We start from the raw sequence: 22,731 nt of genomic DNA, 5'->3' as shown, positions 1-22,731 counted from the left end.
CAAATATTCAGGGGTTTTTTAATTTAAATTTGGTTAAATGAACACATTCCACACTATAAACACTAAAAAGCACTATCCCCATAAGTTACATTTACATAAATACACCATAACATATTAATAATTCAGTTAAGGAATACAACTTCCAGGGCAGAAATGTACAATTTTTACAGAGAGATGCAAACCCGTTAATCTCTGGACATCCAGTACAGTACCGCGCATTAAATACACCAAAGGAAGGCTCAAACAGTCGTTTACGCCCAGAGGTCGATACATCAAACACCAAATGATTCACAATCATAATAAAAACAAAATAAAAAAGGCAAATCATTTATGGCACAAAACTGATATTTCAGAAATGAAGGAGACAGTAACTTTATTTTTTCCCCAAACCAAGAAGACTGATAATGCCATTTTTATAATAATTATTTTAGCCTGGCCCATCGGCTCAGGCACCAAAAGGGGGCCGATTTCTGAGGAAGTGACAGAAAAACAGCAGAACCGACCCAGGGTCATGGGCAGGGGCAGGGGCAGGGGCAGGGGCAGAATGGACGGACCCAGGTTCAGGGGCAGGGTCAGGGGCAGAATGGACAGACCCAGGTTCAGGGTCGGGGGCAGAATGGATGGACCCAGGTTCAGGGTCGGGGGCAGAATGGATGGACCCAGGGTCAGGGTCGGGGCAGAATGGACGGACCCAGGGTCAGGGGCAGGGGCAGAATGGACGGACCCAGGTTCAGGGTCAGGGGCAGAATGGACAGACCCAGGTTCAGGTTCAGGGTCAGGGGCAGGGGCAGAATGGATGGACCCAGGTTCAGGGTCAGGGGCAGAATGGACGGACCCAGGTTCAGGGTCAGGGGCAGAATGGATGGACCCAGGTTCAGGGTCAGGGGCAGAATGGACGGACCCAGGTTCAGGGTCAGGGGCAGAATGGACGGACCCAGGTTACATCCCGCTGCCTCGGGCAGGAACTGGCCCTGAAGCTCACTCATAATGATTACACCACACAAACACTACACAGATCAACCTTAATCATGCCGCAAGATACATCTGATATTACCACGGTAACAAAACGTGATTGTTCCTTCATACAAGCGCCGGTAATTCACCTATACAAACATCAGGTGACAGCATATATTCTGAGACCATTCTGAAAATACAGAATATAAAAAGGACTAAGCCGGAATCACTGGATTAAATAGTTCTTCTAAGTTTGACTTTTCTTTAAGGTCAGTTTCGTTGTAGTACCAGACTGCATAGCTATGCGAGTCCTGCAGGAACAGGCAGCTCACACAACCTGCAAAGTCAGGAACGACACAGCGAGGTAGAGGACAAAAACAAACTTTGGTTCCGTTTCTCCCACATTACACTGAAGATACTAAAGCATGAACACAAGGCATCCCCAGGGCCTAGCATTAACTAACTACGGTAACAACCAGAGACAGACTAGCAGGCTTGCATGCACACACAGACGCACAGTGTGTGTGCGTGTGTAGAGTGTGTGTGTGTGTGTGTGCGTGTGTAGAGTGTGTGTGTGTGTGTGTGTGTGTGTGTGTGTGTGTGTGTGTGTACGCGTGTAGTGTGTGTGCGAGTGTGATTGTGCGTGTGTAGTGTGTGTGTGTGCACACACGTGTAGTGTGTGTGTGTGTGATTGTGCGTGTGTAGTGTGCATGTGTGTGCGTTAGAGGGTAAAGGGACTGAACTTGGGGGGGGGGGGATCACAGACAGAAACACTGAGTGGCTTAAGAGACTTGTTTATGTCCCCCTGGCGAGAGGGGTCAAGGGTCACGGGGTGCTGGCGGTGCCGAACCCAGAAAAAGAGGGGAGGGCGGAGGAGGGGTGGGGGGGTCAGAGGGGAAGGGGTCAGCCAGCAAAGACCTGTGGCTGCAGAGGGGGGGGCAGTCTCTCGGTGTCCACATTGTCCGAGTCGATGGCAGAGCTGGAGTTGGTGCCGCTGGAGGCGGGGCCGGGGGCGGGGCTGGAGGTGGTGGGCGGGGTTTCCAGAGGGCGCTGGTCCAGGAAATCGTGGACCTGGTGCTCCACGCTGGACTGCCAGTCGATCAGGTCGGCCTCCATCTTACGGGCCCCGTCCAGCAGCCGGTCCTGCTGCAGGCTCAGCCCCCCCAGCAGGTCCAGCTCGCCGCTGGCCTGCCCCCCCGGCTCCGGCCCCGGGGCGGGGGCTGGGGCCGACCTGCCAGGAGACGGCTGCCCTGACATGTGCCACTCAAACTCCTCCGCGCTCATGTTCAGGGACTGGGCGTCCATCTTCTCAATGAAGGTCACAGCGCAACACTGCAAGGTGGAGAGGGAATACCAATCACTGGCCTGGACACACATGGGTCCCACACAGTTCAGCCAATCACTGGCCAGGATACAGAGAAGTCACGAAAAGCTCAGGCAATCACAGGCCTGGGCACAGAGGGGTCATACATAGCTCAGCTAATTATTACTTCTTCATTTATTCAACTGGCAAGTTTGTTTTGGACTCACAAAAACAATAAAAATAATTGTTTCTAACTGTCAAAGTTGGACAAATATTGGTTGTGTGTGTGTAGTATTTGCGGGTGTGTGTTTCTCTCACCAGGTAAGTAAAATAGTATTTGCGCATGTGTTTCTCTCAGCAGGTAAGTAAAGTAGTATCTGTGTATGTCTCTCTCACCAGGTAAGTAAAGTAGTATCTGTGTATGTTTCTCTCACCAGGTAAGTAAAGTAGTATCTGTGTATGTCTCTCTCACCAGGTAAGTAAAGTAGTATCTGTGTATGTCTCTCTCACCAGGTAAGTAAAGTAGTATATGTGTATGTTTCTCTCACCAGGTAAGTAAAGTAGTATTTGCGTGTGTTACTCTCACCAGGTAAGTAAAGTAGTATTTTTGTGTTTCTCTCACCAGGTTAGTGCAGTAGTATTTGCGCATATGTTTCTCTCACCAGGTAAGTAAAGTAGTATCTGCGTATGTTTCTCTCACCAGGTAAGTAAAGTAGTATTTGCGTGTGTTACTCTCACCAGGCAAGTAAAGTAGTATTTGCGTGTGTTACTCTCACCAGGTAAGTAAAGTAGTATTTTTGTGTTACTCTCACCAGGCAAGTAGTATTTGCGTGTGTTACTCTCACCAGGTAAGTAAAGCAGTATTTTTGTGTTACTCTCACCAGGCAAGTAGTATTTGCGTGTGTTACTCTCACCAGGTAAGTAAAGCAGTATTTTTGTGTTACTCTCACCAGGTAAGTAAAGTAGTATTTGTGTGTTTATGTTTCTCTCACCAGGTAAGTAAAGTAGTATTTATGTGTTCATGTTACTCTCACCAGGTAAGTAAAGTAGTATTTGCGTGTTTATGTTTCTCTCACCAGGTTAGTGAAGTAGTACCCGTCCTCCCCCTTCATGAGGCGGCTGGGGTGGCAGAAGCGGGTGATGTGCTGGATGTTGGACTGCAGTCTGGGGGGGTTGGAGCGCAGCACTGTGTAGATGAGGGCCGGCAGGAAGTCGTCGGCTGAGGCCGGCTGCCGCTTGGTCACCTTGACGGCGTGGATGATGCGTTTGCTGCAGCGCGTCACGCAGGTCAGCTTCTCCGACGGAACACACCTGGAGTCCATCTCCATTAGATCTACAAAAAGCCACACCCCCATCTACCTGGAGTCCATCTCCATCAGATCTACCACAGCCACACCCCCATCTACCTGGAGTCCATCTCCATCAGATCTACAACAGCCACACCCCCATCTACCTGGAGTCCATCTCCATCAGATCTACAACAGCCACACCCCCATCTACCTGGAGTCCATCTCCATCAGATCTACAACAGCCACACCCCCATCTACCTGGAGTCCATCTCCATCAGATCTACAACAGCCACACCCCCATCTACCTGGAGTCCATCTCCATCAGATCTACAACAGCCACACCCCCATCTACCTGGAGTCCATCTCCATCAGATCTACAACAGCCACACCCCCATCTACCTGGAGTCCCTCTCCAGCAGACCTATGGCAGTAGAGTGTAATCCTGCAGTGTTCTCTCAGACTCACCTGTGATGGCTTTCACCACACAGTCAGACACCTCAGCAACCTCCTCATCCACCGGAGCACACAGCATCTCAACAGAGACCCAGTGCAGATCCCTGAAACACACGTACCAATAGACACACACACACACACACACACACACACACACACGCGCACACACGCGCACACACACGTACACACACAGACACACACACGCACACACACGTACACACACAGACACACACACGTACACACACACACACACACACGCGCACACACACGCGCACACACACGCGCACACACACACACGCGCACACACACGTACACACACAGACACACACACGTACACACACACACACAGGAAGAGCCAGACCAGGTTATTAACACAGTGACACTATTACGTAACGCTGAAGTGAACGTGCAGGTTTGACTAAGTGCAGGAGGGTTGGGGTTAGGGTGTGCTCACTGAATCCTCCTGCGCAGAGCCAGGTCCTTGCGCTTGTCCTCCGCAGTCACTGGACACAAGGCAGCCTTGTGCAGACGAGTCATCACATACTTCTCCACCTGCTCCATCACCCGCTCCACGCTGTCTGTGGACCCTGTGCATGCAGAAACAGCGCCAAGGAAGAGAGCTCTCAGCGTTCTGTCCTCTGCGCCACGCAGAGTGCAGAGCAAGCTATGGGCCTGGCCCATAAACACAGGCTACCCGCCTGGCCCATAAACACAGGCTACCCGCCGGGCCCATAAACACAGGCTACCCGCCGGGCCCATAAACACAGGCTATCCGCCTGGCCCATAAACACAGGCTATCCGCCTGGCCCATAAACACAGGCTATCCGCCGGGCCCATAAACACAGGCTATCCGCCTGGCCCATAAACACAGGCTACCCGCCTGGCCCATAAACACAGGATACCCGCCTGGCCCATAAACACAGGATACCCGCCTGGCCCATAAACACAGGATACCCGCCAGGCCCATAAACACAGGCTACCCGCCTGGCCCATAAACACAGGCTACCCGCCTGGCCCATAAACACAGGCTACCCGCCTGGCCCATAAACACAGGCTATCTGCCTGGGAAATAAACACCTGGTATTTTAGAAGAATGACATCGACACGGTTGTCTGTCTCGCTCCCTCAGAATGCTCATATCTGCAGAGTCTTCAGTTCATGTCAGCTACCCATAATTCCCCAGTCCTTTTTCTGCAGTTTACCCAAAATTCCCCTCAACTACCCATGATTCTCCTGTTCTTCTCCACAGACTACCCATGAGTCCCCTGTTCTTCTCCACAGAATACCCATGAGTCCCCTGTTCTTCTCTACAGAATACCCATGATTCCCGTTTTTCTCCACAGAATACCCATGATTCCCCTGTTCTTCTCCACAGACTACCCATGATTCCCCTGTTCTTCTCCACAGAATACCCATGAGTCCCCTGTTCTTCTTCACAGAATACCCATGATTCTCCTGTTCTTCTCCACAGAATACCCATGATTCCCCTGTTCTTCTCTACAGAATACCCATGATCCCCCTGTTCTTCTCCACAGAATACCCATGATTCCCCTGTTCTTCTCCACAGACTACCCATGATTCCCCTGTTCTTCTCCACAGAATACTCATGATTCCCCTGTTCTTCTCTACAGAATACCCATGATTCCCCTGTTCTTCTCCACAGAATACCCATGATTCCCCTGTTCTTCTCTACAGAATACTCATGATTCCCCTGTTCTTCTCCACAGAATACCCATGATTCCCCTGTTCTTCTCTACAGAATACTCATGATTCCCCTGTTCTTCTCTACAGAATACCCATGATATCCCTGTTCTTTCTCTGCAGGCGTACCTTTAAAGTGTGAGAGCAGTCGGTCAGACAGGCTCTGGTAGAAATCCTGCACACCCTCTGAGAGCTCCTCTGGGCTCCGGGTCTGCAGGTCAGAGAGAATGTTACAGAGAGCACGTTACAGAGAGAATGTTACACAGAGCACGTTACAGAGAGCACGTTACAGAGAGAACGTTACACAGAGCACGTTACAGAGAGAACGTTACAGAGAGCAGGTTACAGAGAGCACGTTACACAGGGCACGTTACAGAGAGCAGGTTACACAGAGCACGTTACAGAGAGAATGTTACAGAGAGCACGTTACACAGGGCACGTTACACAGAGCACGTTACACAGAGCACGTTACAGAGAGAATGTTACACAGAGCACGTTACACAGAGCACGTTACACAGAGCACGTTACAGAGAGCACGTTACAGAGAGAACGTTACACAGAGCACGTTACACAGAGCACGTTACACAGAGCACGTTACAGAGAGAATGTTACACAGAGCATGTTACACAGAGCACGTTACAGAGAGAATGTTACACAGAGCACGTTACAGAGAGCACGTTACAGGGACTGCATGTTGCCTGTCTCTGAGGTAAGTTCACCTGGGGGCGTGGCTCTGAGGTAAGTTCACCTGGGGGCGTGGCTCTGAGGTAAGCTCACCTGTTTGCGTGCGGCGCTCTCAGTGAAAGTCTGGCTCTGCTGGTAGACCTCCTGGCCGAGCTTCTGCAGCGGCCGGAGGAAGTCGATGAAGTCACGCGTGGCGCGGTCGGTGGCTGAGCCGGGCGGTCTGCTGCTGCTGGGGGTGGGGGTGCGCCCCCCCAGGCTCTCTGTGAGGGGGAGGGGGGGGGGGGGACAGACAGACAGGCAGAGAGACAGACAGACGTAAGGGATGAGCAGAGCAGCGAGGCAGACAGTAACCCTGCCCCTCCGGCCATTAGCACACTAGCGTAGCTCAGTCTGGCCAATCAGCAGCACCAACTGTTCAGTTCATTACCAGGGAGGAAGAAAAGCCAGGCCCTCCAGCCTAGAGTACACTGCCCCCCAAGAGCACTGCTACAACTTAAAAAGCACAGTGCAGCCATACTGAAAAAAAGCTAAAAGCCATTTTAATTCCACATTTAAACAAACGTCAGGGTACATTTTAGGATTAGCAGAGTCACAGAAAGCGTGTACACTCATTAATTAGTTTATGGGCTCACAAAGAGTGGGAAAGATTTAGATCAGCTCATCAGCACCCTCTACAGGCCGGCCAGGTCATTACTCTTTAATGAGGTTAACCAAAGAAGTCTCTTTCCTGACCCAACTCGGGTTTCCAAGGAAACGTGCCACACCATACAGACTGCATCGAAGGCGACCAAATACGTACAGCAAGACAAACAGGGAAGCTAAAACTGAACCAATCCATTATGAAAAATTACAAGACGTTACTTCAACCAAAGGGCCCTCACATCCTGACCAGGGCCACACAATTACTGAAGTAGAATTCCTACGATTTGAAACACTTTCGACGCTAATAAAATTCCTGCAAATTACACAGTATGAAATGACAATCCTCCATGTGCCTGTATGGTCTGGGTAGTAATATTCTAACATGCTATAAGCAGGGAGAGACAGCTCCCAATGGACCCGCCCCCCCTGGCCTCACCCCCACCCACCCCAGGCCCTGTTCCCCCTCACCCACGCCCAACCACCCCCCGCCTCTACCTTTCCTGGGTGGGGTTGTCCGTAGCGATGGGCTGAAGAACTTCTTGACTGTGGTGACGGTGCTGGACTTCCTGTCCTCGGGCTGGGGGAGGGGGGCGAGAGAGGGCCTGGGGGATGCAGTCTTACTGCTGGCGTAGGCCGCTTCCTCCTCCCTCTGCAGCCTGAAAAAGCCCCAGAGCACACCTGTAACCCCCCAACCTGCAGCACACCTGTAACCCCCCCCAACCTGCAGCACACCTGTAACCCCCCCCAAACTGCAGCACACCTGTAACCCCCCCCAACCTGCAGCACACCTGTAACCCCCCCAACCTGCATCACACCTGTAACCCCCCAACCTGCAGCACACCTGTAACCCCCCCCAATCTGCAGCACACCTGTAACCCCCCCCAACCTGCATCACACCTGTAACCGCCCCCAACCTGCAGTACACCTGTAACCCCCCAACCTGCAGCACACCTGTAACCCCCCCCAACCTGCATCACACCTGTAATCCCCCCAAACCTGCATCACACCTGTAACCCCCCCCAACCTGCAGCACACCTGTAACCCCCCAACCTACAGCAAACCTGTAACCCCCCAACCTGCAGCACACCTGTAACCCCGCCCCCCAAACTACAGCACACTTTAATTGAAAAATTATCAGCTAATGAGTCCACATCACAAAAACCTGAAGACGCTGTGGCCCTTTCAGAATTGGAGTTAAACCTGCAGCCACTGCAGCCCTCCCGGACTGGAGTTAAACCTGCAGCCACTGCAGCCCTCCAGGACTGGACTTAAACCTGCAGCCACTGCAGCCCTCCAGATCTGGAGCTAAACCCGTAGCCACTGCAGCCCTCTAGGACTGGAGTTAAACCCGCAGCCGCTGTGGGTAAAAGGCTGTGGTTCCCTCCTCACCTCTCTGCCAGCGCCCAGTCCTCCTCTATCTGTCTCTGCCGGGCCTGCTGGTGCTCCTCTCTGTAGCACTTGGAGCAGAGGCCCTGCCAGGCCGCGTTGCCGTAGTAACCGCATCCTTTCCTGCACTGGAGTTCCGACCGGTCCACACGGATGCCCCGGTGCTCCCGCTGGCGGCTCATCCCCCTGCCAGGAGAACACGGCGTGTGAGTGACAGGTCCCAGCGCAGATTCCGGAGCAGTAAATACATTTAGTTCACCAGTTACATTAACCCTAACCCCAACCCTAACCCCAACCTTTACCTGCATTGAAATGTCTCAGGCGGGCCGCCTGAGTCGCCTGTAGGATAAATCGCGCCAAAAACACCCGTAAAACAATCAGAAACGGTCCCTGCATGTATTGATGCAGCACAGTTTTGAGTGCTTCCGGGCGCCCTTAGGCGAGCTAAAGTAACGGCAGCAGAGCGAGGCAGAGCGCCAATGACCTCGCGCGCCACTAAGGCACCCGCCACTCAGGCACCCGCCACTCAGGCACCCGCCACTCAGGCACCCGCCATCCACGCGCTTTTCCACAGAACCCCCGACGCTCAAAGTTTGCCGGTGTTGTGTCTTTATCGGGCGACTGTCGGTTTATGCTGCATCTGCCGACTTTTAACGTTTATTTATAGACCACTATGCAAAGTTATTGGACGTAATTTCATGCAAATATCCAAAATTTGCGATAAAAATATGCAATAAATATGCAAATATACGAACCCTTTACAATGAAATTAATGGAAAATGCATTGGGATTGGGCAATTCCATGCAAATTATTACGCGATAATCCGTTAAGCAATTAAGTGGATTCTGCTGTATTATCCTTAACCTACACTGTTTTGCCTACACCAGCAGACTGAACTGAGAAAAAAAATTCTGAAAACATTTTTTCACTGAATGTCTAAAAATAATTAAAATACATTAGGATGGCATTTGTGGAGGTTCATTAAGTTACAATCTTAATTAATATTGTACCCTAAAATGAATTTCAAGACACTGCAATTCCAAATACCATCATTCCTGTAGAATGACCCCTTACAACGTTTTAATTATTCAAAAGCTATAGATATTGAACATGACATTGAACATGAACATGAACAGGTAATAAACACATGAGAACACCAGTGTAAAATGGGGCCAGTACAACCTGTGTGCACCATGGAACAGAGTCTAAGTGTCTACAATTCTGCAGGAGGAATATCACAGCACTCCTCTCTTCCATCAGAAAGTTAATAAAATCATGCTTAGTTTTCAGAGGGGGAATGGAGCAAGACCAGTAGTTTGAGCTTAATGGGTGAGCAAGAATGCAGAGCATGGAAAAGTTGTAATGCATGAGTCCGTTCAACACAAACGGCCATTTAATCAGATACATTGTGCACGCCTAAAATACTATCACCAAAAAAAAAACAATCTGTCAAGCCACCACATAGCTGACCTCATCACACGTCATCCCCAGGGTCTATCCCATTAGTTACTGTAACCGGGTAACCTGATGGTCATGTACCATCACAAAACTGACCTGCTGTCCATACAGGAGTTTGACTGAAAACAATTAGGCTAATAATTTCAAAATGCCTGGCTTGTTCAGGAATGTACAACAGCAAATGGAAAATGTCATGTTGCAACAAGGTCAAATCACAGCCTATAAGTGTTGCTTCTCTGGAGACACAAGTGTCAGTCAAAAACAGCTGTGTATTGCGCATTTTTGCAGAGTGGGTTGGAGACGGTGTTTATAGTGTACACCTGGATGCTACAGGTAGAGACCTTTTCAGCGTATGTCCTAAACAAGGACACAAGGACCTTACAAGCAGGACGACACAGCAGACATATCGCACCCGTCCGGACTTACTGGCAGTTTGCTTTTGGAACTGTAAGATGCTCATGTGAGCAAACTCAAAAGAAAATTTTCCTTGTTGCCAATTATATTATTTACAGCAATGGTCCAGCACAACAAATCACATGGTGAAAAAGATACCAAACCTTTGAACAGAGTTATTGTTTATAGTTCGACATTCGACACAAGCATTTATATCTATATTAGCAACGCTACTCCCCAGCTAACTCAAATACAGCTGGACATACTGGGCAGAGCACCTATTTTAGGTTAATAATGTAATTTATAGCTGTTAACCTGAGTAGTAACTATCTTTAACTTGTGTAGCTTTGTAATTCACTACAGAGGACAGCTGAACAGCAACATCTGACAAACAGCTAGCTAGCATGTAGCTTGCGTTTTCAAAGTCAGCTAACGTTAGCTACGCTACCTTCAAAACCTCCGCAACAATATTAGCTAGCTAGCTCTAAGTTATATTAGCCAGGACGGTAGCCAAACTGAGCTACTTACATAGCGAGGCGAACAGTGGAAGAAAACAATCCCAGATGATATTTGCTAAGTGGCTAACATTAGCAGTCAAAAACAGGGCAGCATAACATTTCCACAAGCAGACATAACCTCATTCTAAAACACACAGCTTGGAACATGTTGATATTGTAATTTGTTTGGTCACGCCGGTCACAGCAGATACAGACTAGACTAAGATACCTAACGTTAGATAGCTTGAAAGCTAACACTCAGTTTGTCTGCATTTGTCAATTTAGCGGCTGGCTAAAGATGTGGGACAGAACGTTAAACTTCTTGCTTTTATCGAATTAGTAACTCATTCTTACCGTTGTAGTTCAATTTTATTTTAGTGTCAGCGTTTGTTCCTCGGTGTGGCTAACGCTAGCTGAACTTTCTGTCCTCCACAAAGCAACGACCCGCACCAGCCAAACCGTTTCTTCATCCTGGAACTCACCAGTCGCGTCAACGTCATTACGCAGAGATGACACACCGATGACATCATTTTCCCACGGGTGTGGTACGAAACACCACCCGTACTCCTTTTGTGTAGCCTAACTGTATGCTTTTCCGGCAATACCTCCTCCGTGCTCCCCCAATCTTCACCAACATTTCATGTTTTACTCTGTGTTTTTCATCGAACGTCATTGATGTCCTACAACTAGGTGTGACCCCGGCTCCGAACTCCTAGCCCAAGATCAAATGCATCAGCCGTCCCCAATGCAGTACAAGAAGGCTTAACAAAGCGCTTTTTTATTGCATATCCATTTCATGAAAATGTTATTCTACTGAATTATTGTAGAGATTGGAATTGATAGCATATGGACTGTTTAGCTAGATGTGATTCAATCAAAATGTATAAAAAAATAAGCAGATACTAGCCGTCCAGGACTGGAGTTTGAGATCCCCATGGCAGTAAGCCATTTTATATTATATGACAATTGGCAATGTAATTGGCTAGAACCAGGGTGTGCAGTTTGATATTAGCTTTGAACAGAAGTTGGTGGAGTGGGCAACTGTTAGAGTTTGAAGAGCAGTTAAGCAGCAGTGTTCTGGGCGATCTCAAGCAGACTGGTAGAGCACAGAGTACAAAGGATAGTCTAGATCAGGGATCAGCAACTCACGGTCCTTGAGGGCCGAGAACTGTTGGTTTTCCACCCTCCCTTTGCCTGAGAGTCAGGTGTGAAGACAGTCTGGCCAATCAGTAGCACTAATTACCCGGGAGAAAAGAAAATCTATCTAAAATGGACCGGTGTGCGTACAGGTTTTTGTTATAGCCCATCACTAAAACACCTGATTCTACTTATCATTGTCTTGATTGAAGACCGCGATGAGTTAATTATGTGAATTGTGCGTCATAGTGCTGACCTAAACAAAAATCTACACGCACACCGGTTCGTTTCGGATAAAATTGGGCACCCCTGGTCTAGCTGTTTGGACCTGGAAATGGGGTGAGGGAGTGAGTGTTGAGAGAAAACCTGTATTCCCGAGAGTAACGTAACTTACGTTCTCCACTTCCGTACCTTGTTCTAGATAAGAATGTCTGCCAAGTGACTGTAATCTAATGTAATGTAATGTACTGTGCTGTAATCTAGTGTGATGTGATGATGTAGCTCATATGCAAAACAGTGCAGCATGTCAGTTAGACAGGGAGTATGGAGATGACGTCCTGAACTTGGTTGAAGAAACAGACAGGACACCTAATCAACAAATACTGAAAAATTTGAATAATGGACAGTATTACATTACATCTACATAATATTGCATATTTTATTATTAAAACCAATAATAAATATTCGGTTGTATCATTTGCTCAGCATGGAGAATCCCATGTGCTTCAAAAAACTTTTAAGAAAAGCAAAAAAATAAAATGATTATTCGTGGTGAATACATTTCATATTTCAAACAACAATGTCAACTCAGCGAACCTTACGTCCAACCTCATAGTGACGCATGTCCTATTTCATCCAATCATCACAGACTCGAGAAATCAGAGCCAATGAAAGCTTAAACACAAGCGTTTCCTAAAATGTACAGTTGCGATCATATTACAAGCCCGGGCGCCGAGATATAACTTTTGAGTTTGATACTTCGCATAAATATTGGCCTACTTCCCTATTGTTTGAACTGAACTTTTATTAAATGAACCACAAATTCACGTCAAGTTCTTCTTCTCATCTACTGTAGAGAATGGCAGGTAAGAATACTTAAACGTAAACCCATACTCAGGACATTGTCACGTTTAACTTATACAGAAAACTTGTAAAGTTCAAACCTTCCTGGAAACAAAACGATTGATAAATAGATGAAAAAGAGTAGATATGCGACCTAAGTATCGTACCGGGACTTGAAGCTATTCGTCTTTAATACCGATTTTTACTTTACTTAAAGTGACTTATAACGTATCGCGAATCACTGTTTTTCTACTTTGCCGAGTGCTTTCACTTTCACTGTTCTTGTCAGTGTTCTGCATTTGAGAAAGCGCATGGTCCTAAAAAACCTTCCAAAATCTTGTCTTTTTTCATTATCATAATCCTGGGGTATGTTCATAAATATGTCATAGGGCTTAACAATTGGAATTTTCAGAGGGAGAAAGCCCTAATATAAAAACAAAGAAACCCGTTGCCAATAGTAGAAATACTTTGGCCGAATATTGGGCCTCATTCACCAATATCTTCGTAAATTTGTTCTTAAGAAAGAGCCTAAGAAAAGTCTACGTCAAAATGATGAATGCCATTGTCCTCGTAAATGTAAAGCCCGTGCCACTTGTTTCTAATTACCATAGGTAAACGCTCCGCCAATCCCAATAAAAGGGCATGAGACCGCAGGGCCGTGTGCACACACAGAAATCGAAAAGAAAAGTTGAGGGCGAACGAAGCCCGCTCAAACGGCCAATCAGCCAGATCCCTCCGTTCTGCTACCTCAGGACGCCTGGCACCTCCCCCTCTTCGCACCTGCGCTTCCAGAACACGTCTCCTGTCTGTTCTGGCCCCACGATGGTGGAATGACCTCCCCGTGGATGTCAGAACAGCTGAGACACTGACCCATTTCAAGCGACGATTGAAGACTCACCTCTCCCCATCCCTCCCTACCTCCCTGTAATCTATTAAATGACTGTAAGCTTAGGGTTGTAACTTGGTAGCTGTTTCGTAGGTGACTTAGCCTAGTTAATGCACCTGTCTTAACTACTGCTTGTATTTTTCCATAGTCTGCGTTGTTGCTGTTCTCGTTTGTGTTAGTGTTAATCAGTTTAACCTTCAGGGTCCAAGTTGAACTATGCGGTTGTTCCCTGCACTTGGACCGGTACTTCTCTCTAGGGCTTTCGTCAGACTTGTTCGTGGTTATGGCTATACACTTTGTTGTACGTCGCTCTGGATAAGAGCGTCTGCCAAATGCATGTAATGTAATAATGTAATGTAAAACGAAAATCTAAAGACGGTGGAGCACCGGACTCCAAATGTAAGAAAAACGTCAGTAGTTCTGAAGTGGAGATATTGCTGTGGGAAGTGAACGGCAAACGACCTGTCATATTTAGTAGCGTAGCGTCAGTAGTGGATATAAAATAACACAAAGAAAGATGCATGGGATGCTATTACTCGTTCAGTGAACGCTGGATCCGGAGAAGGGCGCACAACTGATGAAGTAAAAAAAATGGTTTGATGTCAAATCTGAGACAAAAATAAAAAAATTAAAAATAAAATGCTGGTGGGCGTGGGCGCAAGGAATTGCGTGTTATGCATTCAAACGGCAAAGCGCTTCTCGTCATATTAATACCGCTAATTATATCAACCGGCAGCAAACTGCATCGGAGTAAACCCGTCGCTGCACAAAACACTGCACAAAAAATGTATTGCCGGTCATTTTGGCGTCACCCCCTCAGTGACGACCCTGAATAAGTGTTCTCTTCTTCAGCATGTCCATGTTTTTAAAAAGTGTTACCTAAGTGCTTAGTTTGTACTCAAAATGTAAGCATTTGCTTTTGTAGTATAGACCAAACATTGCATAATTGAAACCCCCAAAAATAAAAGGTCACTACAATGGTTTGATTTTTATCATTTATTTACAGATGAACTCCCGCTGAGGCAACCACCCTCTGAGGCGGAACCTGGCACCTTAATGCTAATGCACCTTAAAATAATGAAAATAATAATTAAAAAATATTAGAAATGATAAAAATATTATTGTAATTTAAATCCTATAATATTATACAACTGTAGAATTGGAGAAAATGCAATAACCAATTATTTTGCATAAACATGTCAGCACTCAAATGTGCGTAAGTGTGCTCTTGAGTGTGCGTAGATTCTGTTCTTACCTAAGAACAAATCCCAAATAAGAAAACATTGGTGAATGTCAGAATCTTCGTGAAAACTGTGTAAGTGGGTTTTAAGAAGAAAATTCTTCTTAAGAACGGTTGGTGAATGAGGCCCATTATTCTTGGATCTCGTTAGCGGTGATCAAGCCGTAGGCCTACTGAAGAGAACATTTAGAATGTTTATTCAATTTCTAAATTAAACGGAACATATTTGTCTGATAATTTGCGCTTTAACAGATAAACAGCTCTTCCGTGCGAGGAGGGAGTTTGTGGCACGAGTATCGAGCGATGTCGTCGTGCAGTTGCTGGATGACCTTCTGGAGGACGGGGTTATAAACGATGGAGAAAATGAAGCCGTGATCAAGAAGAACAGCTGCACAGCTGATAAGGCGCGCCATCTCATTGATACTGTGCGAATGAAAGGCCCAAAGGCCAGTGGGAAACTCATTTCTCGGCTGTCGGAACGAGACCCCAACCTGTGCGAGCTCCTGAACCTGGCACCACCTGAGTCCCCAGGTGGGTGTGGGGAACAGCCGATCCCCCAGTTGTGCCCGATAGTTTCAGCAAACACTTCATAATTATCGACAACATAAGCATGATGAACAGAGATTATTCAGCAACAGACTCATTTTAAAAGATTCCCTTCAGTAATGGTTTTAACCCCAAAGAACATCTCTATATTATTATTATTATTATTATTATTATTATTATTATTATTATTATTATATTTTTTGTGTTGTTGTAGCTGCTGTTAAAATGAAGATTGTAGATAATACTGTATTGTATTTCTGACGTGCTCTATCTAGGGCTGACTTTTTAAAAGGCAGTTACAGTAGTGGGCAAACTCTGAAAGCAGAAGGATGTGAATCAGTAAAGAGTATACTACACTGATATATTATATATGTATTATATATGTATTCACACACGGCTGCAATCACAGTGTCAGCAGTCTCCGACTGGTCCAGAGTGGGACCAAATGTGATCTGTTAAGAGTTGAATTAACACTGGCCGTTGTGCTGTGCACCTGGGAAATGAAGCTGGTACCCTTGGAAGCCCAGCTTCCTGCTGGTTGCGGTTCCGTGGAGCGCAGGAGCAGTGGGTGCCAGAGAGTCTGAGTGTCGCTGTTTGTGTCCCTCGGCAGCCCCGGCCGCCAAGCTGCCCCAGCAGGAGACCACCGCGGTGTCCCCGGTGCTGGTCCCCTGCACCGAACGGTTCAAGAGGGCCCTGCTGGAGAAGGAAGCGAATTCGGTATGACCTTAAAGCGCCCACCGCACTTCACCTGAGGAATCGAGCACACTTGGGGACTCCTGCTCTGGCTCACAGACCACCTTAACAATCCAGTGCAGACTCTTCACTTACCTGCAGGATCTGTCTTGTGTATAGCAGGGATAAGGAACGTCAATTCCTGGAGCCTGCTTGTGAGTCAGTTACCCTGGCTTGTTGAGCTAACTAGCCGGTTCACCAGACCAGAGGAAATGTTTTGCACAGGGACACACTCACACTTTAGCCATCACACATGAGCTTAAAAGCCAATTAATGCTAATGGTCAAATTTCTAATCACGAAAAAAAATATTCTGCATATTGATACTTATTGCCGTCAAATCCAGTAGTACATGGGAAAACAACAGTGCGCCACCAGGTGCCGGCATTCAGGGTTCTGGCTGGTGATCAGGTGGTCATGACACGGTGTGAGGATGATGATGTGCGGTCACTCTGTCAGTATGTTTGTTCTTCTTTCACTTAACCGTGGTTCTGATTCCCTGTCCTGCCAGATTTATGTCCCGAAGCCAAAGGGTCAGCGCAGGCGCCTGGCTCTGCTCATCAACAACGTCCAGTTCGACCACCCACCCTTGCTGAGACGCGGGGCGGAGAGAGACAAGGAGAATATGGAGAAGCTCCTCAATGGCCTGGACTACACCGTGGATGAACACAGCAACCTGTCTGCTCAGGTACACACAGAGACCTGTTTCCCCAGGTACACACAGAGGAGAGACACACACAGACCTGTCTGCTCAGGTACACACAGGGACCTGTCTCCCCAGGTACATACAGGGACCTGTCTCCCCAGGTACACACAGGGACCTGTTTCCCCAGGTACACACAGAGGATAGACACACACAGACCTGTCTGACCAGGTACACACAGAGGAGAGACACACAGGGACCTGTCTGACCAGGTACACACAGGGACCTGTCTGCTCAGGTACACACAGGGACCTGTCTGACCAGGTACACACAGAGGAGAGACACACAGGGACCTGTCTGACCAGGTACACACAGGGACCTGTCTCCCCAGGTACACACAGAGGAGAGACACACACAGACCTGTCTCCCCAGGTGCACACAGGGACCTGTCTCCCCAGGTACACACAGGGACCTGTCTGCTCAGGTACACACAGGGACCTGTCTGCTCAGGTACACACAGGGACCTGTCTGACCAGGTACACACAGAGGAGAGACACACACGGACCTGTCTGACCAGGTACACACAGAGGAGAGACAAACACGGACCTGTCTGACCAGATACACACAGGGACCTGTCTCCCCAGGTACACACAGGGACCTGTCTGACCAGGTACACACAGGGACCTGTCTCCCCAGTTACACACAGGGACCTGTCTGACCAGGTACACACAGAGGAGAGACACACAGGGACCTGTCTCCCCAGGTACACACAGGGACCTGTCTGACCAGGTACACACAGAGGAGAGACACACAGGGACCTGTTTCCCCAGGTACACACAGGGACCTGTCTCCCCAGGTACACACAGGGACCTGTCTCCCCAGGTACACACAGGGACCTGTCTCCTCAGGTGCACACAGGGACCTGTTTCCCCAGGTACACACAGGGACCTGTTTCCCCAGGTACACACAGGGACCTGTCTCCCCAGGTACACACAGGGACCTGTCTCCCCAGGTACACACAGGGACCTGTCTGACCAGGTACACACAGGGACCTGTTTCCCCAGGTACACACAGAGGAGAGACACACACGGACCTTTCTGACCAGGTATACACAGGGACCTGTCTCCCCAGGTACACACAGGGACCTGTTTCCCCAGGTACACACAGAGGAGAGACACACAGAGACTGTTCGTTGGACAGCAGTGTTTTTATCAGCAAGCTCAACCCTTTTGGACAAGAACTGCGACAGTTCACTTCAGGTCCCCAACTAGAGTCCCTAAAAAACTACAGTCTTATTGCTTCTGCAGGGGTGAGGTCACCGGCTGCTGCACATGCTAGCTCCTGACTGTGGTCCCTGCTATACCAGAGTATGTGTGTAATACGCTGAATTTCTGTGTTTTCCAGGACATAGATGAAGCTGTGAAAAAGTTCTCTCAGCGTGAGGAGCACTCGCAGTCGGACAGCGCGTTCGTGGTGATCATGTCTCACGGAAAGAGGGATGTCATCTGCGGCGTGCACTACAACCCCAACGAGCCTGAGAAGGACCTCTTCAGCATCGACAACATCTTCAGACACCTCAACAACCAGAACTGCCCAGCACTGCGTGATAAACCCAAAGTCATCGTGATACAGGCCTGCAGGGGGGGTGAGTGTGACTCTGCGGCTCTGCCCAGTACAGTGTGTACTGTCTGAATACTCACATCCACATCTACAGCATCAACACTCCACATACTGCTACTGTCTGAATACTCACATCCACATCTACAGCATCAATACTCCACACACCTCTACTGTCTGAATACTCACACCCACATCTACAGCATCAATACTCCACACACTTCTACTGTCTGAATACTCACACCCACATCTACAGCATCAATACTCCACACACTTCTACTGTCTGAATACTCACATCCACAACTGCAGCATCAATACTCCACACACACCTCTACTGTCTGAATACTTACACCCACATCTACAACATCAATACTCCACACACCTCTACTGTCTGAATACTCACATCCACATCTACAGCATCAATACTCCAAACACTGCTACTGTCTGAATACTCACACCCACATCTACAGCATCAATACTCCACACACTTCTACTGTCTGAATACTCACACCCACATCTACAACATCAGTACTCCAAACACTTCTACTGTCTGAATACTCACACCCACATCTACAACATCAGTACTCCAAACACTTCTACTGTCTGAATACTCACATCCACATCTACAGCATCAATACTCCACACACTTCTACTGTCTGAATACTCACACCCACATCTACAGCATCAATACTCCACACACTTCTACTGTCTGAATACTCACACCCACATCTACAGCATCAATATTCCACACACCTCTACTGTCTGAATACTCACATCCACATTTACAGTGTTCTAGAGTAAGGCCTGTGTAAATGTGTGTCATTCTAGAGTAAAGCATGTGTGAATGTGTGTTCTAGAGTAAAGCCTGTGTAAATGTGTGTGTGTTGTTCTAGAGTAAAGCCTGTGTGTGTGTGTTGTTCTAGAGTAAAGCCTGTGTAAATGTGTGTTGTTCTAGACGAAAGCCAGTGTAAATGTGTGTTATTCTAGAGTAACGTCTGTAACTATGTGCTGTTCTAGAGTAAAGCCTGTGTAAATGTGTGTTGTTCTAGAGTAAAGGCTCTGTAAATGTGTGTTGTTCTAGAGTAAAGCCTGTGTAAATGTGTGTTGTTCTAGAGTAAAGGCTCTGTAAATGTGTGTTGTTCTAGAGTAAAGCCTTTGTAAATGTGTGTTGTTCTAGAGTAAAGCCTGTGTAAATGTGTGTTGTTTTAGAGTAAAGGCTGTGTAAATGCGTGTTGTTCTAGAGTAAAGGCTCTGTAAATGTGTGTTGTTCTAGAGTAAAGCCTGTGTAAATGTGTGTTGTTCTAGAGTAAAGGCTCTGTAAATGTATGTTGTTCTAGAGTAAAGCCTTTGTAAATGTGTGTTGTTCTAGAGTAAAGCCTGTGTAAATGTGTGTTGTTTTAGAGTAAAGGCTGTGTAAATGCGTGTTGTTCTAGAGTAAAGCCTGTGTAAATGTGTGTTGTTCTAGAGTAAAGCCTGTGTAAATGTGTGTTGTTCTAGAGTAACACCTGTGTAAATGTGTGTTTTTCTAGATGAAAGCGGGTCCATGTGGGCATGTGACAGTGTGCCCAACCCCTCAGGTCTGGAGGACGATGGGATGAGGATGCTACCCAAGGAAAGAGATTTCATCTGTCTTATGTCCTGCACCCCCGGTAGGAATGGACTGCGCCCATTTCACAGACGCCCCAATTCCCCCTGAATATCTGGGGGGTTCCCCAAGTTTAAGCCTCAGACCCAGCAGTCCAGAAAACAACAGTAAAATATTAAATCTCCTGGAAAAGGTTTCCTCTTCTATTCCTTATATGAATGGAACATACTGAAATATATTTTAAATGTGTGAACATTTGTAAAATATAACAATCCGTCTCATACCAATTTGTCAAAAAATACATTTCAATATCTGAAAGCTCCCCATGTATTTTTAAGTGTTGATACTGTCTTGATATTTTATTTTAATATATTCTATTCCCATAAAGAGGAACGTGTCTATTTTTCTGAGATTTTTGGAAAGATCAACCAGTTCACCCCCCCCCCCCCCCACCACACATAAAATTATACAATTACCAAAATGATTATTGTTGAATAATTGCTTAATATATTTGTGATAATGTATTTATACACAAAAGCGTAAGCGGGGACACAGGTTAGCTTTTACCCTTATATATAGCGCAACTGTTTCTCATTTTTAATTTGTAACAAACAAATAAAAATCAATACATTTCCACCGTGATCATAATTAGCTTTTAGTAACCTGCATTGTTCCCACCCAGACACAAAATCCTACAGAAGCCCTGAGACGGGAACTCTGTTCATCCAGAAGCTTGTGGAGACCATCAATACACACGCCCACAAGGACCACATTGTGGAACTTTTCCGGAAGGCCAGTATTTACACCTCACAGAGTTCAGCCTTGCCCAGCCTGGCCCTTACACCTGATTAAGTTCTTTCAGTTTAAAGAACCTGTTGCTGTTTGTGTTATACAGTCTAACGCTTGTCAGGGTAGATTTGGTCTTATTTAATATGCAATGGCGTATCTGACAAGATGCCAATTGAGGAGGCACTTCTTGCACTTGCTGTCTCTCCTGAGACTATACTCAGTGCACTTTGACCCCTGACCTTTGCACTTGCGTTTGCCTCGGAAGTTACTCTAGCTAAGAGAATCTGCTAAATGCCAGTAAAGGAATTATTAAATGATTGTTCTGTTCAGTGAAAGATCGTACCTTTAGGAGGACATTAACCTTTAGATGGACTAAAATTCTGTGCAAAGGTGCACAGTTAATCAGTTTTCAGGGGACAAAGTGTTATTGTGGCATAATGTGACGCACTCCTGTTTATTCTTCCAATAGGTTATGAAACAATTTAAAGATTCCAAATGGCAAATGCCATCCGGAGACCGATGGACTCTGATCAATAACTTCTACCTGTTCCCTGGACAGTGAGCCTCGGGTCCCTGCCTCCTCCTGCTAATCATGTCTTAATCAGATGAAGTGATTAGTTGTTACAGTGGGCTTCTGAGTCCTGCGTCTAGGTCTGGTGTTCTACATTTAATCTCTGGTTCTTTTGGAATATTTTGCTGTCTTTTGGTTTCTGCATTTTTTGACTACATTGGGACAAATAAACTGTGGGTTGATGCCTTCTCTCATTCATTTCTTGTGTGCCTGTCCATGTCTGTAGCCTTTGTTAATTGTTTTAAGGTAGTTGAACCTCGTATTTAGATTAGACGTAAATATTTTTTGTAACTTAATAAACTTCTTAATTTTAATATGGTTTCGAGTTGTACATTTTGATAAAGGTTGATCCAAACAGTTTGCTCTACCTATCAACAACAAATCTGACGATTTTATTGATAATTGATACCAAATTAAATCAAATAAATATATTCTACATGTTAGATAAGTGAGGTGTTCTCACTGTCGATGCACTTGTGTTCGGTATTCAGAGTGCCGGACGTCAAACGAATGTGTTAATGGTTAAAACTGCTGGATTCAGAAAATAAAACATTTCAGTTAAACCTCCCCTTGCTGACAGTATTTTTGTATGCTCAGCAACAAGCAGCACACTTTTGCAGTGACCATCGTAGGTACTGGCGGCCCTGGGTTGAAAAAGCCTCGCTAAAGTGCCCTCTAGAGTGGCGAAAACGAGAGGAAGTGCCCTATTGGCTGCCCTTCACATGGGAAAAAAATGATTGAGTGCCCTCTAGGGTGCCCCTTCATACAATAAATTATGATGATGTGCCCTCTAGAGCAAGAAAATTTGATAACGTGTCTTAATGTGGAGAAAACGTGATGCAGTGGCCCTATAAGGTGCCCTTACAATGGTCTAAACTTGTCGTTCCCTATGGGTGCCCTTCCAATGGAAAAGGGTGCCATTATGAAGTGCCCTCTATGCCGCCCCTACATGACAGTGTCCCAAAGGGTTCCCTTTCCAGTAGAGAAAATGGGATTCAGTGCTGTATATGGTACTCCTACAGGTGAGAAAACATCATGAAGTGTCCAATTAGGTGCTCCTCTAATGGAGAAGTGCCCCTCCAGTGGATAAAATGTTATGCAGTGCTGTAAAGGGTGTCCCTACATGCGTGAGAATGTGGGGAAGTTTCCTAATGGATGCCCCT

The 22,731-nt window shown here is 46.8% G+C and overlaps 2 protein-coding genes across 2 annotated transcripts; one reads left to right on the top strand and one right to left on the bottom strand.

Annotated features, from left to right (window-relative positions):
- Window positions 1-1,632: 1,632 nt before the first annotated feature.
- On the bottom strand, window positions 1,633-11,264 carry rabgef1l (RAB guanine nucleotide exchange factor (GEF) 1, like). The gene is made up of 9 exons (XM_035386474.1): window positions 11,116-11,264; window positions 8,416-8,598; window positions 7,522-7,682; window positions 6,478-6,644; window positions 5,830-5,911; window positions 4,454-4,586; window positions 4,012-4,103; window positions 3,334-3,590; window positions 1,633-2,286 (listed from the first exon to the last, which is right to left on the bottom strand). The coding sequence occupies exons 2-9, from the start codon at window positions 8,592-8,594 to the stop codon at window positions 1,858-1,860; spliced, it is 1,500 nt and encodes a 499-aa protein (XP_035242365.1). The 5' UTR covers window positions 8,595-8,598; window positions 11,116-11,264; the 3' UTR covers window positions 1,633-1,857.
- A 1,541-nt stretch (window positions 11,265-12,805) lies between these two features.
- Window positions 12,806-22,123, top strand: LOC118210370 (caspase-1-like). The gene is made up of 8 exons (XM_035386497.1): window positions 12,806-12,983; window positions 15,339-15,617; window positions 16,243-16,349; window positions 16,875-17,051; window positions 18,411-18,651; window positions 20,153-20,272; window positions 20,891-21,000; window positions 21,467-22,123. The coding sequence occupies exons 1-8, from the start codon at window positions 12,977-12,979 to the stop codon at window positions 21,557-21,559; spliced, it is 1,134 nt and encodes a 377-aa protein (XP_035242388.1). The 5' UTR covers window positions 12,806-12,976; the 3' UTR covers window positions 21,560-22,123.
- Window positions 22,124-22,731: the final 608 nt, after the last annotated feature.

This window comes from Anguilla anguilla, chromosome 12 (assembly GCF_013347855.1).
Source record: "Anguilla anguilla isolate fAngAng1 chromosome 12, fAngAng1.pri, whole genome shotgun sequence".
Classification (NCBI taxonomy): domain Eukaryota; kingdom Metazoa; phylum Chordata; class Actinopteri; order Anguilliformes; family Anguillidae; genus Anguilla; species Anguilla anguilla.
The sequence above is the reverse complement of the archived record's forward strand: the minus strand, read 5'-3'. Positions and strand labels throughout refer to the sequence as shown.